Below are 22420 nucleotides of genomic sequence, written 5' to 3'. Positions count from 1 at the left end.
ATTGTTAAAATTTTATGGCAAATGTTGATACTAAAATACTGGAATCATCCACGAAATAGTCTAAGATTTCTTATGTCTTTTTATTGTATATTACCCTACAGATAAAGAAAACTGCATAAAAACACATACATAACTTAATGACTTTTTTTTTTTTAATTTTTTTTTTTTTTCAACGTTTATTTATTTTTGGGACAGAGAGAGACAGAGCTTGAACGGGGGAGGGGCAGAGAGAGAGGGAGACACAGAATCGGAAACAGGCTCCAGGCTCTGAGCCATCAGCCCAGAGCCCGACGCGGGGCTCGAACTCCCGGACCGCGAGATCGTGACCTGGCTGAAGTCGGACGCTTAACCGACTGCGCCACCCAGGCGCCCCACTTAATGACTTTTTGCTTTTAAGATAAACACCCTTGTAACTACACACAGGTCTAGAAATAAATCTTTGCCAGCCACTCCAGAAAGCTTCCATGTGCCCCTTCCAATCACAGCCCATTCCTCTCCCTTGCTATATAATTGCTATCCTGACTTCTATACTAATTGCATCTGTACGTCTCTTTTTTAATTTTATTGTCCAAAGGTGCATTCCTAAGCATTGTTGTGTGTTTTCTTGTCTCTTTTAATCTACATGTCCTGCTTGCTTTTTGTCTTGTCCCTTTCTTACAGTTTGTAGATTGCACTGATTGCATACATTTTTCTTCATTCTCTGTATTTCCTGTAAATTAGTAGTTGGATCTAAAAGCTTCATCAAAGTTTAGATTTTGTTTATTTTTTATTTTTTTTGGACAAGAATACTTCTAGGTGTTGAGAGATACTCTCCATCAAGATGTATGTAGTGTCTGGTTGTTTCTTTTTGTGATTTTTAGCAGCCATCGTTGCCTGATGCCTTGATCAGCGCATTTATTATGGCTTGTAATATGGTGATATTTGAAATGTCATTCTTTATTTGTAAGGTGGAATGCTTCCATAATAAGAAACTTTTCTTTACTATTTGGTTACCCAGTGGTACAATTCAATTAGGAAAGGTAGGATAGATACATGCTTCTTAATTTACCAGTTTTCAAAATAATCCGTCAGTTCCCTTGTTCTCTGAAGGTGACCAATGAGTTGTTCTTAAGTGTCATTATGAACCTATTGATTTACCACAAGTAAATATTTAATGCTATTTTATAGATGCTTTGGTAGAACTCTATTTTATGAATGTAGTGGATCCTATAAATGAAATATAAAATGTTTATCAGTTATCAACTCTTTCCACTATGTATTACTTCTATATAAATTTTAAGAGCAGCATGTTGGGATTTTGATGAAGATTGCTTCTAATCTGGATCAGTGTATGATTGCCTTTTTTTTTTTTTTTGATTAGTCTTGCCATAAGTTTGTAAAATGTGTGAAGTTTAAAAAAAAAATCCAGCTTTCAGTTTTGCTTTACCTCTATTTAGTGTCTGTTTCTTACTTCATTGTTGTTTTCCTTTCTGTATTCTTTTATTCTTTACACTTTCTTCAGTTAATTTTATTTTTCTAATGTTCTGAGAGATACGAATTTCCAGACTTTGTTTTCCCTAGAGTGTGCAGTTAAGGTTATAAAGTCTTCTCTAAGCACTTTCGTTGCAGCACACAGGTTTTTTGATGTATAAACTTTACCATTTTGTAAATGTATTTGATATGTCTATTACACATTTCAAAAATATTTTTATTTTGTTGACCCATGACTTTTCCCAAGCGTATCTCTTTATATATGTCAGTTATCTATTGTTGCATAAAAAACCACCCCACAACTTAATGGCTTTTTGCCACAATTCTGTGGGTGGCTCGTTTTGTCTGGGTTTGCTTGTGACGCTGCATTCAACTAGAGGATTGGCTGCACAAGAAGATTCAAGATGGCTTTACTTCTTTCTGGCTGATGGTGCTGGCTGGTGGCTTGGGTAGTAGGTGCCTTGGTTCTCATCTAAGTAACTTTTTATTATCCAGTAGGCTTGACCAGTTTCCTCATGTGGTCTCAGGTCAATATTCCAAGAGGCAAAAGTAAAAGAAAGGTTTTTGCCACATTCTTTTGGTTAGAGCAAGTCATAAGCTCGGCCCAGATTCAAGGATGAGAAGACAGATTCCTCCTTTTTAGGAGGAACACAAAGAATATGTCTCATATTTAATTTACCAGAATTTCAGGACATTTGGAAATTTTTCTTCTATTTTTTCTTTGTGTTATTGATTAACAGCACAATTGCCTTGTAGTTAGTATTTCTTTTTTCATTATTTTATTTTTATTCCTTCTAGTAGATTGGAAATTATTCTTTATTTTAATTTTTTCTTTTACTGGTAACCCTAGAAATTTTAACATATATTAAAATTTTCAAGGTTAAACATTAATAATACTTTATCATCCTTGTAAGCAGTAAAATGACTTTAGAGCAGTGGCTCCTCTTAGTTTCCTCCTGATTTATATGCGTTTGGTGTGGTGTTGTTTTTCTTTTTTTTAAAGTACTAAAAGACATTATTATTGTTTTATGTAATTTTCATTTAGAGTTATATTTACTACTCTTTAGTCTTCATTCATTTTTGCAATCTGCATCTTCCAACTAGAATCATTCTCCCCGCCACCAGCAATATGATCTTTAGTACAAATCTACTGATAATGAACTTTATGCATTTTGTCAGAAAGTATCTTTATTTGCTTTCATTCGTGGAAGTGTTTTTCCCCTGAATATTTAATTCTTTATTTATTTTGGGAGAGAGAAAGACAGCACAAGTAGGGGAGGGGCAGAGAGGGAGAATCCCAAGCAGGCTCTGCATTGTCAGCAAAGAGCCTGATGTAGGGCTTGATCCCACAAACTGTGAGATCATGACCTGAGCCTACACCAAGAGTCAAATGCTTAACCGACTGAGCCACCCAGGTGCCCCTAGAATATTTAATTCTTGATTGGCAGTGATTGTCTTTCCACTGAAGATTTGATTCCACCATCTTCTGATTTCCATTATTTTTTTTTATTTAAAAAAATTTTTTTTTTCAATGTTTATTTATTTTTGGGACAGAGAGAGACAGAGCATGAACAGGGGAGGGGCAGAGAGAGAGGGAGACACAGAATCGGAAACAGGCTCCAGGCTCTGAGCCATCAGCCCAGAGCCTGACGCGGGGCTCGAACTCACGGACCGCGAGATCGTGACCTGGCTGAAGTCGGACACTTAACCGACTGCGCCACCCAGGCGCCCCTGATTTCCATTATTAATATTGAGAAGTCAGCTATCAGTTTATAACTGTTGCCCCTTTGATGGTAATGGGTCTTTTTCTCCTCTAGCTCTAACTTTTAGGGATTTATCTTTATCTTTGACTTTTCTGGAGCTCAATATGATTTGGTTAGGTGTGGATGTTTTTATCTACCCTGCTTAGGATTCCCAGGGCCTTTTTGACTTTGTGGATTGGTTCATCTTCCATTTTGGAATATTCTCAGCCATATACCTTGTTCTCTTTCTTTATTCTTCCCGGACACCAACTAAGATAGTCTTGTTATAACCATAGTCTCTTACTTTTTTTTTTTTTTCTTTTAAAACACTTCATAAATTTGTGTTTCATCCTAGTGTGGGGACCATGCTGATCTTCCTTCTCAGTATTATTCCAATTTTAGTACATGTGCTGCTCACGTGAGCACTCTCTTGTTTTCCTTTTTTTTTTTTGTTTACTTTTTATTACACTCTGGATAGTAAATTCTGATTTAGCCTCGAGATTATTAACTAGTCTCTTCAGCTGTGTGAAATCTGCTAAAACTATTAAATATTTAATTTCATTTGTTTCTGTGTTATTTTTTTAAATGTCATTTGGTTCTCTTAGGTTTGTGTTGCTTTTTATAATTTACTTGGTTTGGTAGATATCTTTGTTTTATTTTGTGTATTTCTTTTTTTTTTTTTTTAAATGTTTTTATTTATTTTTGAGACAGAGAGACAGAGCATGAGCAGGGGAGGGGCAGAGAGAGAGGGAGACACAGAACCTGAAGTAGGCTCCAGGCTCTGAGCTGTCAGCACAGAGCCCGACGCGGGGCTTGAACCACAAACTGTGAGATCATGACCTGAGCCGAAGTCGGACACTTAACCAACTGAGCCATCCAGGTGCCCCTTTGTGTATTTCTTTATATACAGTCTGGGGGAGGCTGGGTGGCTCAGTCGGTTAAGCAGCCAACTTCAGCTCAGGTCATGATCTCACAGTTCGTGGATTTGAGCCCCATGTCAGGCTCTGTGCTGACAGTTCAGAGTCTGGAGCCTGTTTCAGATTCTCTGTCTCCCTCTCTCTTTGCCCCTCTCCAGCTCTCACTCTGTCTCTGTCTCTCTCAAAAATAAAATAAAAAACGTTAAAAAAAAATTTTTAAAGACAGTCTGCATTGTCTTTTAGGATGTGTTTGGCAGTTCCAACGTCTGAAATCTTTTTGGGTCTCCTGTTTTCTTTAATTTCTTCTGGCTCCTGTTTATGGAGTCCGTTTGCTGTGTTCTTGGTTACTTTGATTATGGTCTGGACATTTTATTTCAAATTACTTACAGGGTTGTGCGTAGGTGGCTCAGTTGGTTAAACAATCCAGCTCTTGACTTTGGCTTAGGTCATGATCTCACAGTTTGTGGGTTCAAGCCCTGTGTTGGGCTCTGTGCTGACAGTTTGGAACCTGCTTGGGATTCTCTCTCTCTGCCTCTCCCCCTACTCATGTGCTCTGTCTCTCTCACTCTCTCAAAATAAATAAATAAATAAACTTAAAAAAAACCTAAAATTACTTGTAGGAATAGTTTTGAGGCTTATAGTAAACATACTTTTCTTTCAGGAGGAAAGTTTGCTTTTTACAGTACCTGGAGGCATTATCATTCAGGTATCATTCAGGTTCAACTTAAACCAAATTCCTTAAGAGCACAGTCTAAAAATTTTTTTTTTTTAATGTTTATTTATTATTGAGACACAGGGAGAGACAGAGCATGAGCAGGGGAGGGGCTGAGAGAGAGGGAGGCACAGAATCTGAAGCAGGTTCCAGGCTCTGAGCTGTCAGCACAAAGCCCCATGCGGAGCCTGAACTCAAACCGTGAGATCATGACCTGAGCCGAAGTCGGATGCTCAAGCACCGACTGAGACTGAGTCTCAGTCTGAGCCACCCAGTCTAAGCCACCCAGTCTAGACTGACTGAGCCACCCAGGCGCCCCCAGTCTAAAATTTTTAGTACAGCATTTTAATAAACGCAAAACTGACATTTCAGAGTCCATATTTTTGTTTCCCAGAGGAGTCATATCATTATGTGTCCACATTACTGTCATGTTAACAATGCCTTTCAAATCAGTAACTCTACTCTTGAACTTCAAATGTAAAGTTTTTAAAAATTGTCTTCTGGACAATTCCATATAGTTATCTTACGGGGACTTGAAATCGAACATGTTTACAGTGAGTCCACTTATTTCCCTAACTGCTTTTTTTTTTTTTTTTTTTTAATGTTTATTTTTTTTTTAATTTTTTTTTTTTTCAACGTTTATTTATTTTTGGGACAGAGAGAGACAGAGCATGAACGGGGGAGGGGCAGAGAGAGAGGGAGACACAGAATCGGAAACAGGCTCCAGGCTCTGAGCCATCAGCCCAGAGCCTGACGCGGGGCTCGAACTCACGGGCCGCGAGATCGTGACCTGGCTGAAGTCGGACGCTTAACCGACTGCGCCACCCAGGCGCCCATTTAATGTTTATTTTTGACAGAGAGAGAGAGAAGTGGGGGTGGAGACAGACTCGGGCATGAGCGTAGGAGGAGCAGAGAGAGAGAGGGAGATACAGAAACCGAAGCAGGTTCCAGGCTCTAAGCTGTCAACACACAGCCTGACGCAAGGCATGAACTCAGGAACTGAGAGATCATGACCTCAGCTGAGGTTGGAATGCTTGACCGACTGAGCCACCCAGGCGCCCCTCTGAATGCTTTTTCTACCGTTATTTTTTTTTATGGCTAACAGAATCACTGTCCTCCAGTCACTCACGGTGTAATTGTTTGTGAAACCTGAGGAAAATGATCTTTGCCTTTCATGGCATCAGTTTGGAACTGATGGTTTCTACTATCTCCTCTATCTTTACACAGTTTTTAAAGTCTATGTTCTTCTCCACTTTTTTCCATATTCATTCGAACCTTGAACAATGTAGGGATTAGGAGTACTGAACTCCCATGCATTTGACAATCTGTGTATAATTTTGGACTTCCCCCAAATTTAACTACTAATAGCCTATTATTAACTGACCAGAAGAAGCCTTACTGATAACATATTGATGAACACATATTTAGTATATTATATGCATTATGTACTGTATTCTTATAGTGAAGTAAGCTAGAGAAAAGAAACTATTACTCAGAAAATCATAAGAGAAAAATGCATTTACAGTCTCATACTGTAAAAAATCTGTGTGTAAGTGGTCCCGTACAGTTCAAACCTGTATTGTTAAGGGTTGGCTGTAGTCCCAGCTCTGATCTGTTCCCTCACTCTGTCATTTCTAGCAGTTTCCCTATCTTTCTTTCCATTCTGATAGCCACCGCCTATGTTCAGGTCTTCACCTTCGGGCCCTAATTAACCTCATTTGGGTGTATGCCATGTATGCGCACGCACACACACACACATGCGCACACACACACACACACACACACAATTTGATGTGGCTATGGAAATGAATTGAAAGAGCTTAGAGATGATAAGGAAACTATTTAGAAAGTAGGTAGGAAGAGTATAGTACTTCATGTGAGAAATTTTGATGGCCTGAATTGAAGTCCTGGAAGTACAGATGAAATGAAGAGCATAAGAGAGCGATTGGATATGAAGAGTATGAGAAAGGGAGAATACTTAAGAATAATTCCCAAGTTTGTGGTTTGGGTAGATGAAGGTACATTCACTGAGTTAGGGCCCAGGTTCAGTATGAGAAGATGAAAGACTAGATTTGGGGTAGAAAAGTAAGTTTAGAAGTATTCATTAAATATTATTTAATTTTTAGAATTTTATTTTGGAATATACTAATAAATTGATTATTCCATCAACACTAATGAAGCAGTGATTTAAAACCAATTCATTGTTTACAAAAGAAAAATAATATAAAATAATCTTGGACATTAACTGGAATAAATAATTCTTTATACTCTTTTACCCCCAGCACTGGTAATGAATTGTAGCAATATTATTTCACCTATCACTTTAAATGAATGTTGATTCCATTTTTATTGACCTTAAAATTTTTGCCTGTATTTAAATGGTAAATTTGTAGAAGAACTGTAAGAAAAAAAGTAGTATATGCTTAATTTCATGCTTATACATATTTAAGGAAGCACCAGTTTCATTTAAGGCCAATGGTGGGATCTGTAAGAATTTGTTTTTTTTCCTTCAAAAGAGGTTCATACATTATCCCAAGTCTGAGAAATACTGGCCTGGAAGAATGAACTAGGTGAGAAAAGCTTTAGGGACAAAATTACTGTTCTGGTTAAATAAATTCTGATTGAGGTTTTCAGAATTGTTTTCTTCCTTTTTTAGTTTGAAAGCTCTTATCTAAAAACTTCTTTGTTTTAATTCTTGACAATTTCTTTTTCCTAGTCTTTAGTTGTCTCTTCCCATCTTTAGGGAACTTCCTGCCTGTTAATTTTATATGTTTTGCCAGCAGTATTAAGGAACAATTAACTCCATCTCCCCCTCCCTCACCTCTCCAAAAATAAAGAACAAACAAAATGCACTATTCTCTTATGTTCTTAGGAAAGAGTCTTTCCTAGGTATCTGTTAGTATTTTTTAAAAAAAAAATTTTTTTTTTTTAACGTTTATTTATTTTTGGGACAGAGAGAGACAGAGCATGAACGGGGGAGGGGCAGAGAGAGAGGGAGACACAGAATCGGAAACAGGCTCCAGGCTCTGAGCCATCAGCCCAGAGCCTGACGCGGGGCTCGAACTCATGGACCGCGAGATCGTGACCTGGCTGAAGTTGGACGCTTAACCGACTGCGCCACCCAGGCGCCCCTGTTAGTATTTTTTTTTATGGCTTTATTGAAACATTATTGATAGACAGTAAACTGCCGATATTTAAAGTATACAACTTGATGAGTTTTGGCATGTAACACCTCTGAAATAATTATTGTAATCAAGGTAACGAACATTTCCATCATCCCAAAGTTCCTTGTGACCCTTTGTAGTCAGTCTCCTCCTTGCCCTTAGCTTGAAGCAACCACTAATCTGCCTTCTGTAACTACAGATTGGTTTTAGTTGCTCTAGAATTTCCTAAGTGGAATCATACGTTATATACTTTTTTGTCTAACTACTTTCTGTCAGCATATTGCTGTTGAGATTCATCCATGTTGTGTGTATCAATAGTTTGTTTTTTAAATTGTTGAGTACATTTTATGGATATACCACTTGCTTGTTGATGGACATTTGGATTGTTTCCAGTTTTTGACCATTAAAAATAAAGCTGCTGTGAACATTTATGTAGAGTATATGTATGGATGTATGCTTTCATTTCTCTTGAGCAAATAGGAATGGCTAGGTTGTATGGTAGGTGTATGTTTAACGTTTTTTTTTTGAGACAGCATGAGTGGGGGGGGGGGGGGGCAGAGAGAGAGGGAGACACAGAATCTGAAGCAGGCTCCAGGCTCTGAGCTGTCAGCACAGAGCCCAATGCGGGCCTCGAACTCACAGAACGTGAGATCATGACCTGAGCCAAAGTCGGACCCTCAACCAGCTGAGCCACCCAGGCGCCCCTGTTTAACTTTTTAAGAAACTGTTTTCCAAAGTGATTGTATCATTTTATATTCCCATCAACAGTGTATAGGAAGATTCCAGTTGTTCCACATCCTTGATAATTCTTGGTATGATCAGTCTTTTTAATCTGAGCCATTCTAGTGGATGAGTGTAGTGGTGTCTCACTGTGATTTAATTTGCATTTCTCTAAGAACTAAGGGAACGTTTGAGCATTATTCATGTGTTTATTTTCCATCCATACATTTTCCTTGGCACAGTGTCTGTTTAAATCTTTAAAGGAATTGTCTTCTTATTTGACTTAAGATTATTATGTATTCTGAATATGCCTTTTTCTGGGATATATGTTTTGTTTTGTTTTGTTTTTAAGTTTATTTATTCTGAGAGAGAGCACATGAGGTGGGGAGGAGCAGAGAGAGAATCCCAAGCAGGCTCTGCACTAGTAGCCTGAGATCACCACATGAGCCGAAATCAAGAGTTGCATGGTTAACTGAGCCATCCAGGTGCTTCTGGAAATATGCTTTATAAATATTTTCTTTATCTTTTGAAGAACAAACATTTAAAATTTTGATGAAATCCAAGTTATTGATTTTTTTTTTTTTCTGGTACAGCTTGTATTTTGTGTGTCCTATTTAAGAAGTCTTTGTTTTAACTCAGGGTTACTAAGGTTTTTTTCCTGTTTTCTTCTAGAAGTTTCATAGTTTTAGCTCTTACATTTAGGTCTGTGTTCCACTTCCAATTCTTTTTTGTATATGGTGTGCAATAAGTGGTAGGATTAATTTATTTTACATATGGCTGTCCAGTTGATCTGGTACATTTGTTAAAAAGATTGTTCTTGGGGGGCGCCTGGGTGGTGCAGTCGGTTAAGCGTCCGACTTCAGCCAGGTTACGATCTCGCGGTCCGTGAGTTCGAGCCCCGCGTCGGGCTCTGGGCTGATGGCTCGGAGCCTGGAGCCTGTTTCCGATTCTGTGTCTCCCTCTCTCTCTGCCCCTCCCCCGTTCATGCTCTGTCTCTCTCTGTCCCAAAAATTAAAAAATAAATGTTGAAAAAAAATTAAAAAAAAAGATTGTTCTTGGGGCACCTGGGTGGCTCAGTTGGTTAAGCATCTGACTTTGGCTCAGGTCATGATCTGGTGGTTTGTGAGTTTGAGTCCTGTGTTGGGCTCTGTGCTGACAGTTCAGAACTTGGAGCCTTTGTCTCCCTCTTTGTCCCTCCCCTACTTGTGCTCTATCTCTCTTTCTTTTTCTCTCAAAAATAAATAAACATTAAAAAATTTACATAAAAAAAGATTATTCTTTCCCCATTCAATTATCTTAGCACCTTTGTCTTAAATCAATTGGCCATAGGTGGAGCTGGATGCTGCACTTGATCCCGCAACCCTGGGATCATGACCTGAGCCAAAATGAAGAGTCAGATGCCAAGGGTGCCTGGGTGGCTCCATCATTTGAGCATCTGACTCTTGATTTTGGCTTAGGTTATGATCCCAGGGTCAAGGGATTGAGCCCCTGTGTCTGGCTCCACGCTGAGCATGGAGCCTGGTTAAGATTCTCTCTCTCTCTCTCTCTCTCTCTCTCTCTCTCTCTCTCTCTCTCTCTGCCTCTGCCCCTCTGCCACTTGCACTTACCCTCTGTCTCTAAAATTAAAAAAAAAAAAAAACTTTTCTGATGAGATTGGTGGCAGTATTAACAAATATAATTTTTAAAATATTGCATAATAAAATATATTACATTTGGAAGGTCTGCTACACAACTCAGTGAATCAGTATTTTCCAAAACTCAAATGCATATTACAAAATTTTGCATGGATAAAATATCCACTAAAAGTAATGCACTATAGACCAATGGATTTTATTGTATAGGGTACAAAGAGGTTCATTGATTTCATACTGCACTGTAACATTATAGTTATGAAAATTATGAAGTACTCCCATTTGACAACTATCTGTATCACAATAGAAAGAATGACTCTGATATGAGAACCCAGTTTTCTTCTATTAAGTCAGACATGAATAAGATTTTCCGAAATATAAGACAGTGCCACTTTCCTAACTAACTTTTTTGTTTGGGAAAATATAGCTATTTTTATAAAAAATTTATGTAACATTATCCTTAAATGAATTTTGTTGTACTCTGAAATGTAACAAGACAACTATTGACTAATGACTGTTGTAGTTATTACAGATACCTTGCCATTAGTGTAAAAATCAGCAATATATTTTGAACACGTTGACCTTTATTTTAATGCATTTAGCTGGTTAGTTGATCTTTTTGGTAGCCAAAGAATACACAAGAGTAGAAGACATGACTGTCGTAGAGCCTTTTTTAGTTTCATAAGATAAAAATGAAGAAAAGGTAAATACTGAATATTTGTTAGAATTGAATCTGCCTACTGGTAAGTAGATCATGTTTTGGAAGTAAATTAACTTCTCTCCAGGCTGTAGCATGACATTTCAAGTGAAAACATGTAACTCAATAATTAGGATTCTGGCATACTAATTCTAATAAATTCTAATTTATCATAAAATTTATCATAAAATTCTAATTTATCCCAAATGATCTACATATATTTATGTAGCTAGTGTCTTCAATATTGAGAACTTTCATGGAAACATTAAATAATTCTTTTTTTAAAAGTTTATTTATTTGGAGACAGAGAGTGCGAGTGGGGGAGGGGCAGAGAAAGGGGGAGAATCTCAAGCAGGCTCCGTGCTGTCAGTGCCTGACGCCAGGCTAGAACTCACAAAACTGAGATCGTGACCTGAGTCAAAATCAAGAGTGGGATGCTCAACTGACTGAGCCACCCAGACACCCCTTAAAGAATTGTTTTAAAAAGTGGAATTTAGAAAGCCTGTAAAAGAGAGCTCATAATTAATTGCACCTGCCTGAACATACATATAAAGGCATTTTCTAAAACAGTTTTACAATCTCATAAAAAATTTAAAACAGAAAAGCAATCCTGTAATACAATTGAAAATAGAAAAAATAATAAACCCAAGCACTCTTAGAATAAGAGCATTTACTAAACTGTAGTTAAGTTTGGCTTGCTAGCCTTGTTCAGTGATCTGGTATCTTATAACTGAAAGTGTTCATTTTAGATTGTTGGAGCCCCACTAAGTGTTGAACATAGAGGATTGAACAATATATGCCCCCTGTAGACACGGAGGTATGCTCCCACATTCCCCTCAAATAAGGGCTTACTGTCCAGCTATAAGGAGTTGGATAACCAAGTGACCCCTTCTACCTGCATCTTAGAGTCTGCCTTTGTTACAGAGTCACCTTCCCCAAGTGATTGACCTTTCTGGACCAGCATGCATTTGTAGACTGAACAAGGAAAAGGTAAAAAGACCTGGTCTTTTCAACCTTTCACAGAGCACTCTTATGGACAGTACTTGCTACAGGGTTTCCTGCCTGGTTGGTTGAAATTTTATTGGGCCTGCATCACAGTTTGAGTTTTGTCCAGACTTGCTTTCCTTGCTTTCCTTTCATAGGTATTGATCCCCAGTAAACATTTTGTACCCCAAACAGCACCTCATGTCTACTTTGGAGCGACCAACCTGCAGTAGCTCCTGATCTAATGGAACTGATTTATAGGGAGGAATTATCCATCAATTGAGATTTAAAATGTGATCAGTGTTGTACAGAATTATAGGGTTCTATGATAATGTGTTACAAAAAGAACCTAAGCCTGATTATTATGTTGTTTAGGGAGGTAACCTAAATTAGTGGTCAGACCTAGATGTAATTACCAGATTAATTGCTTTTGAGTAGCATGAACCATGCCACTTAGGTACCAAGTCAGTTTTCTATTTGTAATATGGAATGGCACATGGTCCTTCCTCCTTTAGGCCACTAACCTGGGATTGCTCACATGGCTGGGAGAAGATTCCTAGCAGCAAGAGAGCCCAGTGCACAAATAGTTTGCAAGCCCTCGCTTGTGTTAATGTGCTAATATCCCATTGGTGGAAGCAGTTTGATTCAAAGATGGAGAAATAGACTCTGCCTCTCCATGGGAAAATGAGTGTGTGTGTATTAAAAATTAATAATCCAATGCTTGATATAGTAGTAGTTAACATATTGAGCATTTTCTCTAAATAATACTTAGTAAGGGGCAGCTGGAGTATTATATTTAATATGTTCTATCTTTGTGTGATATGAAAGAGAAGGAACTCACTTGGAGAATTTGGTATATTCTTCTGATGTCTTAAAATAATTTTTATGATGAGAACAGTTTGCAAATAAAGCTCTTTCTCTTTTCTTTTTTCCTCTGCAGTAAGAAAAATGGAAAACCACCATTACAGAACAATGAGGTAAAATTTTAAATAACCTACTCTTTGGGATTTCATGTATTTCATTTATTTTGTTACATAAATTTGAATTAGGATAAAATAATATGCTATTAGAATTAGAAGGGAACTTATTATTCAATCCACTGTTTATTATAGGAATTCTTTTTGAAATAGGATTCCTTGATAGGTGACTTCCAGTATTTACTTGAATCTGTTCATATGATGAGGAGTAGTAACACCTAGGAGGCAGCCATTACTGTATTAGTTCCAGCCCATAATGAGATTAATCTTCCCCTCTACCCTCTTAGTGATTGATTCTATTTTGTCTTCTGTAGCCATACAGGACAAGCCTGCTCTGTTTTCTCTAATAGACTTTCATATTGTTTGAAGATAGTTTATCTATCTGTCATGGTTTCCAATCTTTTTCAATTCCATATACATTCTTCTGGACCTACACTGATTAGTTTCTCTAGACATTATTCTTAGTCTAGAACACTTGACTAGCATGGAATATATCAGCACTATTACCTCTCTTAATATGAAAGCCATATTGCTGAAATTCAGCCTAGAATTACATTTATGTCTTTGCTCCTAACTGCTGTTTACATTGAATTGAGTTTTTGGTAGATTGTAACCTTCATTTATCCTTTAAAAAAATTATTTTAATGTTTGTTTATTTTTGAGAGAGAGACAGAGTGCGAGCGGGGGAGGAGCAGAGAGAGAGAAGGAAACACAGTCTGAAACAGGTTTCAGGTTTTGAGCTGTCAGCACAGAGCCCAATGCAGGGCTCAAACTCATGAACTGCAAGATCATGACCTGAGCCCAAGTTGGACACTTAACTGACTGAGCCACCCAGGCGTCCTTCCTTCAGTTACTTTCTGTTGAACAACTCTGTTGGCAGATTCCCTACGTCTGTATTCATCAGTTGAATTTCTTCTTTAATAACAGCTTTATTGAGATGTAATTTATAGACTACAAGATTTATCCATTCAAGGATACAGTTCAGTATATTCGCAGAGTTGTGTGGACTAATTTTAGGAAATTGTCATCTCCCCAAAAAGAAATTCCATACCCATTAACAATCACTCCTCATTAACCTCTTCTTTTAGACCCCAGTAATCACTAATCTATTTTCTATTTCTGTGATTTGCCTATTTCAGAAATTTTATGTAAAAAGAATCATATAATATGTGGTATGTTATGACTGCTTCTTTTATTTAGCATGACATTTTCAAGGTTCATTTGTGTTGTTGCATGTATCAGTATTTCATTCCTTTTTATTGCCAAATAATATTCTGTTGCATAGATTTACCACATTTTATTTATCCATTTATCAGTTGAGGGAAATTTAGGTTGTTTTCATTTTTAGGTTATAAGGAATAATGCTGCTATGAACATTCATGTGCAAATTTTTGTGTGAACCTGTGTTTTCATTTCTTTTGAGTAAATACCTAGGAGTGGAATTGCTGGATCATATGGTAACTTAGTTGATTTATTTTAAATAAATATTTATTTCTATACATGGCAGCTTATTGGATATGTGCTATTAGTCTATACTATAGTATGTCTGTACTGTTAGTGTAATTTTGAATGTAATTCTTACATCCAATAAGTCCGGTAGAAGGCATTCTCCATAATTAAAATTTTAGTTACTTATTTATTTATTTTAATATTTATTTATTTTTGAGAGAGAGAGAGACAGAGACAGAGCATGAGCGGGGGAGGGGCAGAGAGAGAGGGAGACACAGAATCTGAAGCAGGCTCTAGGCACTGAGCTGTCAGCAAAGAGCCTGACGTGGGACTCAAACTCACAAACTGTGAGATCATGACCTGAGCCAAAGTCAGATACTTCACTGACTGAGCCACCCAGGCGCCCTAAAATTTTTTTTTCATGCTTGTTTATTTTTGAGAGAGATACAGAGAGCTCAAGTGGGGGAGGGGCAGAGAGACAGGGAGACACAGAATCCAAAGCAGGCCCCAGGCTCTGAGCTGTCAGCACAGAGCCTGATGTGGGGCTCAAACCCATGACCCATGAGATCATGACCTGGACCACCCAGGTGCCCCATTTTCAGTAATTTAAATTGGCCTTCTCATTGTTCTTCAGAATTGCTGATATTATTGACTATGTAATTAGGACCAAGGAGGTTACTCCAGCATCTCTTAATCTTTATTTGTTTGCTTGTTTTCGGTTATGGTTTATTTGGCTATGACCATATCCAACTATAGCAAAATCAGGTTCCTATTTCTTTATTAAGGGCCACAGTAATTTTCTAAGAACATCAATTCTTGATAAGTTTATTGATTCATTTATAAAGTCGATCTCTCAACAAATATTGATTGATCCCTTCATATATGCCTAGTTATTGGTCTTGTCTCTGGGTGTACAGCAGATATGAATATAAGTCCTTACCCTTGTGGAGCTTACATTATACATGTCAGTTAATATACTAGTAAAATGTTCTTAACAAAGAAGAAAATGGGAAGAGTTAGACATGACTTATTCCTAGTAAACTCATGCTGGCTTCTAGTAATTAGTGTCTCTTAATGTACCCAGATCTTCCATATAATGTCTATTCTCTGAATATTCCAGAGATTGATGTCAAAATTGCTGTTCTTTGGTTTCTGTGATCTTTTTCTCTGACTGTGAAGAATGGGACAAGGTTTGTTTATCTCAATGTCTGGCATATTTCTATCTTCATAATCTCATATCTAAATTATATCTGAGTAATCAAACCTTAATTATCTTAGTTATATCTACCATCTGCATCGTATCATATCAAGTTCTAGGACATCATTAAAACTTGTCAGTACAGCTAAATTCATTCACTGATTCTTTAATTTCTATTTTTGTATAACTTTTTTTTAGCATATACTTATTTGCTCATTGTATAGTGTGAGCAAGATAACTTTATGTTAGATTAAATAGTTGACAAAGGGATATAAATACAGTATGCACACTTATACCACATTTGTAAAATTTATAGGAAGTGAGCACATATACACATACATACATATATGCTGAAATGAAATCTGGTGGGATATTTGCCTGGTAGTTGATGTCTCTAAATGATAGGTATAGGCTCCTTATTTTTGCTCTTCAGACTTTTTAATTTTTCTGTAGTTAATGTGTTACTTAGGAGGGAAAGCAGTTAAAAAGGGAATGTTTTTTTCATTGAAATTTTTTTATAATGTTTGGTGGGATGGTACAATTTTCACAAGACATGAGATTTAAGAAGAAGATTTAATAGAGTTACACAGTAGTATAAAGACATAGTTGAGTTGATTTAAAAATACTTCTTTAATTTTGATGGCAGTATACATGACATAAAACTCAAAATATATAAAGGTAAACACAGTACTGTGTTTATGGGGAACCATAAATTCAAATGGGGAATTTAGCATTCCCATGCATGTTTTATACTGATGGGGTGTTTGTATGTATGTGTATCTTCATAAACGTTAGTGTAAGTAGAACTATTTTGCATATTAAAAATTCTATAAATTGAATCATGGATGTATCATTCTACTTTTTTTCAGCTTAATGTTTTTTAGTTTCAATGTTAATGTCTGTGTTGATAGCTGAAGATCTAGTTAATGTAACTGCTCTGTAGTATTTTGTTGTATAAATAGGAGCTGCTTCCTTTTTTACAGGTGTGTAGAATTTTCATTGCATAAATTTTCTATAATTTATATACTATATCATTATTGATGCATATTTAGGTTTTGATTTTATGATAATATACGGTGTGCAGATGTTTTTCATTTATGTGTTTAAGCATATGTGCAGGAGCACCAATAGGATAAATTCCTAAAAGTAAATATGCTGAGTTATTTTACATTTTACAGCCCGTGTACATTTTACATTTTGTTAGTTGCTATTATAGGTATTACATGATAGTCGTATCAATTTGCACTTTCCCAACAATATACCGGAATGCTTACACTCTTGTCAGCGCCATATGACCTTTATTTTATTTGCTGTTTCAAACATCTATTTTAGTTCATTCTAGTTCATCTCACCTTTCTAAGTTGATTGGCACATCAGTTGGAACTTCTTTTTGCCCTTTGACCTAGTTGCCTCCTGAGTGTTAGGTACATTATTTTCTGGTTGCATTTTTCTTTCATTATTTAAATGGTCTTTATCTAATGGTTTGCTTTTTCTATAATTTTAAGTTTTAAATTTGTAACATCAAAGTGTTTTTTTGTATTTTTAAAGAAATAGTGGGAAGTTCCAGGTGGGGAAAGTCAATTGTGAAATTGAAGTGAATTCATAGGATGGGCTAGTAGTGTTTATGAAACGTACTGTCTCTGTAGATGCTCTCCTTTAGATTGGTTTCAGGTATGAGTTTTATTACGTGGCAAGACTGGTAGAGCATTTTGGTACGTCTTCAGCCTTTCTGAGCCAGCCTTCTAGTCCAGGGGTTTCTTTGCAAAACATGCGGTGATGACTTTAGGAAGTATATATGCAGTTCCTTCATGGCTTGAAATGAAATGCAAATCAAGTCAGGCTTTCAGAAAGCTTATGGGTTAGGAGTGGTGACAATAGGAGCAGTAATAAAAGAGGAGGAAGAATTATATACCAAGTAGCTGTTAAGATTTTAAAGTGCTTTGGGGCGCCTGGGTGGCGCAGTCGGTTAAGCGTCCGACTTCAGCCAGGTCACGATCTCGCGGTCCGTGAGTTCGAGCCCCGCGTCGGGCTCTGGGCTGATGGCTCGGAGCCTGGAGCCTGCTTCCGATTCTGTGTCTCCCTCTCTCTCTGCCCCTCCCCCGTTCATGCTCTGTCTCTCTCTGTCCCAAAAATAAATAAACGTTGAAAAAAAAAAAAAAATTAAAAAAAAAAATCCCTTTAAAAAAAAAAAAAGATTTTAAAGTGCTTCAATGTGACTTTCTTATAACTTTTCTAAAACTGTCCTCATTGTTTTCCCTAGATCGTTTTTTGAAAGCAACTAGAAATAGGTAATCCTCTGTTTAAGTCAGAAGATGGCCGTTTAATTTATTACTACTCTGTTTATTCAAGGTATTGACTGCATGTGCAGTGAGGTATGGTAGGGAGGCAGTGACAGTGTAAGTTTTAACTTTTTTTTTTAAAGGCAGTTGATATCTATTGCCTTGTCTTTATTTTTTTCTTCCTATATTTTGTCAGTTGGGGGAAGTAAAAGGGGAGATTTCAGTTGAAATTGTAGGGTTTAGCTTGAGAAGAATAAGCTAGCTAAAGTAAATAGACTGGGGGCGCCTGAGTGGCTCAGTTGGTTAAGCATCCCACTTTGGCTCAGGTCATGATCTCACGGTTCATGAATTTGAGTCCCACGTTGGGCTTGCTGCTGTCCGTGCAGAGCCTGCTTCAGATTCTTTCTCAGTCTCCCACCCCTAACCCATTCCCGCTCGCTCTTTCTCAAAAATAAATAAAAACATTAAAAAATATATTAAAAAAAACAAATAGACTGTAAGTAGCATGTTTGGTCTATTTTACTTACTGGTGTATCCACATCATTCAGAACAGTGCCTGGGACTGAGTGAGTATTTATTGAATGAATGCATGCATGTATGAATGAAGTAGACTGGGCCTCTAATTCAGTAGAAAGAGTTTTGCAACCTTCATAAGGTTTGAAAGACCTAAGCTCTGTTCTAGCAGTAACATGGTAGGCTGATTGTTACCCATCTTAGTCTTCCTGATGTAACTGTACAAATACAGCGCCTTCAGACTTCCTTTCTTGGTTTACAGTTCTGTAATGCAGTCAGTGCCTATTAAGATTATATAAATATAAGGCACTTAGCACAGTGTCTGACATACAGATGGAAGATTATTATTATTCTCATTCAGTATACAAACTATTCATTTCAGGTTCATCAGCTTAGGTGAAACATATTTACACTAAAGTTTAACTATAGAATTTACTATACCATGGGTATTGTTTATCAAGAGCCTAGTAGTTAACAAATAAGTAACTTTGATTATGGGAAGTGGGGAAGGGTCTAGGGAGGGGATGGGATCCTTCTGGTGTGTGTTGCCTACTGCAGGAAGTTTCTCCTGTATATTCTTCCAGACAGTCCAGGGGTAATAAAGTAAATAGCCTCTACCATACCCAGTTCATCTTACATTTTCTTTATCCTTGCGAACACTTAAAAGAAGAAATGTCTGAGGATGGTAAGATTAATCACTGCTCTTAAGTTTCTTCAGTGGTTTCCCACTACACTGGCAATAAACTCTAAGTCCTTACTGTGGCCTCAGGGGTCTGTCTTTTGCAGGCCATGTCAACCTCTTCAGCTTTTCTCATTTTTATTCTCTTTGCTTTAGCATTTCTACACTCTTGCTCTTTGGTGTACGCACTAATTTTAATTCTCAACGCTGGGTTTTTGTGTTTGGTGTTCCCTGTGCTTGACTACCCTCCTGTCCCAAAGTTATCACATGGCTTCACTTTATGTCGCAGCTTAAATGTCACCTCCCCAAAGAGCTCTTGCTTTCATCCTACATGAATCTGTCTTTTTCTTCTGGTCCTGCCTGGTGTACCTGTAACAATTTATTGGTTTATTTTTATCTGTATTTCTTCTGTTAGAATGTGAGCTGTAGGAGTAAAGGTACCTTGTCTTAGAGTTTACGAGGAAGAGAGAGTGAGTTGGTAGATTGCATGTTGGAAATGCTAAATGATAAATATAGGAAACTAAAAGTTCCCGGTAATTAATACCAGGAAAATTCCTGTTCAGGATTTTAAAAACATTCTGCTGTTAATCAGGAAGTGGATAATAGTAAGTACTTGACCATTTCTTAGCTGTCTCTCTGATCTCATCTTCTGCTTCTATCCTTTGCTTCTAGTTCCAGCCAGATTGCCATTTCGTTGTTCCTCAAGCAACTAAATGAGCTTTCACCTTGGCATTTTACACTTGCTGTTTCTTCTGCTTGCAGTGTTCTCCTGGATATTCCCGTGGCCCAGAACTTCTCACTTCTTTATTCAGTTTCTGATAACATTTTATTTTCTTGAAAGCATGTTTGAAGAGCAGTGCAAGTTTGCACTCTCTGAATGCAATATCCATTTTGATAATTGTTATTACTGACTTCGATGAAATGTGGTTCTTTAATCTTATTTGTTATAAATATCTTTTTTTGTTTTAATGTAGAAAGAGGGGAAAAAAGAGCGAGCTGTGGTGGACAAGGTGTTTCTTTTAAGACTCACACGGATTCTGAAAATCATGGTCCCTAGAACATTTTGTAAAGAGGTAAGTCTTATGAAATTATATTGTTTAACTTTTGAGGTTACATGAGATCAGACCAGTAGCTTTTGTTATTCTACAGGTCAGATGTTTTCTGTGTAGGTAATGAAGACTACTACTAAATTTTAATTTTTTTTTAATCATCTCCTGTCATGTAAGTACTCTTGTTGTTTGGTGCCAGTTTTTAAATAGTTTTCTCTTGTTTATGAAATATTCATTATATTTTGTGTGACATGCTAGATAGAGTACTTCACTGCAGCTACCTTAAATGGTGTTGTTGTATTTTTTAATTAATTTGAGGGAGAAAGAGAGGGTATGTGTGCACTTGAGCTGGGGAGGGGCAGGGAGAGGGGAGGGGGGGAGAGAGAGAGAGAGAGAGAGAGAGAAAGAGAGAGAGAAAGAGAAAGAGAAAGAATGAATATCCTAAACAATCTTGGAGGAGCCTGGTACGGGGCTTAATCCCATGACTGTGAGACCATGAGCTGTGCTGAAGTTGAGTCAGATGCTTAACCAACTGAGCCACCCAAGTGCCCCTGTATTGTTTTCTTATAGCTAAATTCTGTTAATAAAAACAAGATTACATTTAGAAAGACAAACATTTTTATATCATTGAGACATTAACAAGTCACATTGATTTATGGATGGAATATGTTTGAGGGTTATGCTTTTGTGTTTGATTAAATATGTTTTTGAGATGCCCAAAATGATATATGAATTCTCCCAGTAGTTTCAGGAAGTGAGCTGGTTCTAGGAATAAATTTTTATTATCTTTTCCTTTGCCCTTTTAATCAGTATTACCTTTATCATTATTTGAGGAGTATTTTTAATGATTAAAAAATAAGATAATGCTGTGTTCTCCATCTTTAGTCACCGTCTGTACCACTAAAAATATCATTACCTTTCACTCTCTTTCCCATAATTCATCTTTTCAGTCACTGGGATTGGATCATTTTTCATTCTGAATATTCTTAACCTGGATATTGTAGTGTTCTTTAGTTAGTTTCACTTCAAAGAAGCTCCCCTTTTTATCTTCTCTGCCAAATTTATTTTCTTGAAACGTGTTTTCCATTGTTCACATTTTAAAAACCATTAGCCTTATAATCTGTGAATAGCAAGAAAAATATAGGAAGTTCCCAGTGCACTCTAATCCCCAAAGAGAATGCACATTCCTTCGTCACACTGGACTTGCTCTCTTTCTACTTCACTTTGGCATGGTGGCTTGTGGATTCCACCGTTATGCAACTGTAAAAAATAATTTAGTAGCATTTTTTCCCCCAAATAAGATAGAGATAATACATGTTCCTTGAAGAAAAATTGGAAAATGCAGGTAGATTTTTTTCTTCTTGGTACCTGTTAGCCTCTCAGAACTTCTGTTGTTATTTTGGTGTATAGTACGTATTTTAATAAAAATGAGATCACCCTGACACTTTTTAAATCTGCTCCTTTCTTTATTTTTAAATGTTTTGTAGGGTAAGTCACAACCTGACTTTGACCTGTCTTTCAGTATCATCTGCTTAGAATATTCTTTGCTATTTTGTAGTCAGGCTCTGTGCTCTTGTGCTTTCATGACCTCATGTCTATGACATCCTGCCCTCTACCCCAGCAAAAACAGATATTGATAAAAAGTAGCTTAATGCTCAGTATCTTCTTGTGAAGTTTTCTCATTCTCCAACCACCTGACTGAAGAATTCTTATTTAAAATACAAACTTCTCTGGAAAGATTTGTATATTCCCCTCTTATGAGTTAGCAGTTCAGTACTTATTTGACCTTTTAGCAAGGGTTTGCTGAGCGTAAAATGAATGTGAGACATTGGATGGGTCTCCGGGAATTAGTAAGGAAGATAAGAAGGGCCTAAATTGGCCAACCTCGCAGCTTTGTCTAGGCCTAGCCATGCTGCAGAGTCATTTTACACACTATCTTTGAGAAATATAAAAATCCACGTTTAACCCCAGTTCACCAAAGTGAAGTAAACTCCCATAGAAATCACAGGAGATTGGAAGTAGGGATAGAGAGACTATCTGATTTAGGAAATAGAGAAATGATAATACTGCATATGAATATATGGAAGTTGATCTATATCATGAGGTAAAGGACTGCCTAAATCAGTGCAGATCTTTAGTTTATGACATGTTCACAGACCCATTAACCGTGGGAATAGTAGTGATTCTAAGGACTTCTTTGTAGAAAGGTGCTTCAGGAGTGTCAGTAATCAAAGTTTGC

General features: G+C 37.0%; 1 protein-coding gene and 1 non-coding gene across 4 annotated transcripts in view; one reads left to right on the top strand and one right to left on the bottom strand.

Annotated features, from left to right (window-relative positions):
- The window catches only part of ABCD3 (ATP binding cassette subfamily D member 3), an 82375-nt gene that overhangs the window by 12315 nt on the left and 47640 nt on the right, over positions 1-22420 (top strand). For 2 of the 3 annotated variants that reach the window (XM_047870649.1, XM_047870651.1), the window contains 2 exons: positions 12978-13014; positions 20107-20205. In XM_047870649.1, the coding sequence (XP_047726605.1) occupies positions 12978-13014; positions 20107-20205 (136 nt within the window). Of the gene's footprint in view, positions 1-11977; positions 12044-12977; positions 13015-20106; positions 20206-22420 lie in introns of those variants that run through there. The other variant, XM_047870650.1, reaches the window with a different exon arrangement.
- LOC125174221 (U6 spliceosomal RNA) lies at positions 3528-3638 on the bottom strand. Its single transcript, XR_007155343.1, has one exon. It is a non-coding gene; the product is annotated as a U6 spliceosomal RNA (small nuclear RNA).

This window comes from Prionailurus viverrinus, chromosome C1 (assembly GCF_022837055.1).
Source record: "Prionailurus viverrinus isolate Anna chromosome C1, UM_Priviv_1.0, whole genome shotgun sequence".
In the NCBI taxonomy this organism is placed as follows: domain Eukaryota; kingdom Metazoa; phylum Chordata; class Mammalia; order Carnivora; family Felidae; genus Prionailurus; species Prionailurus viverrinus.
Note: the sequence above shows the minus strand (reverse complement) of the source record. Positions and strands in the feature narration are given on the sequence as shown.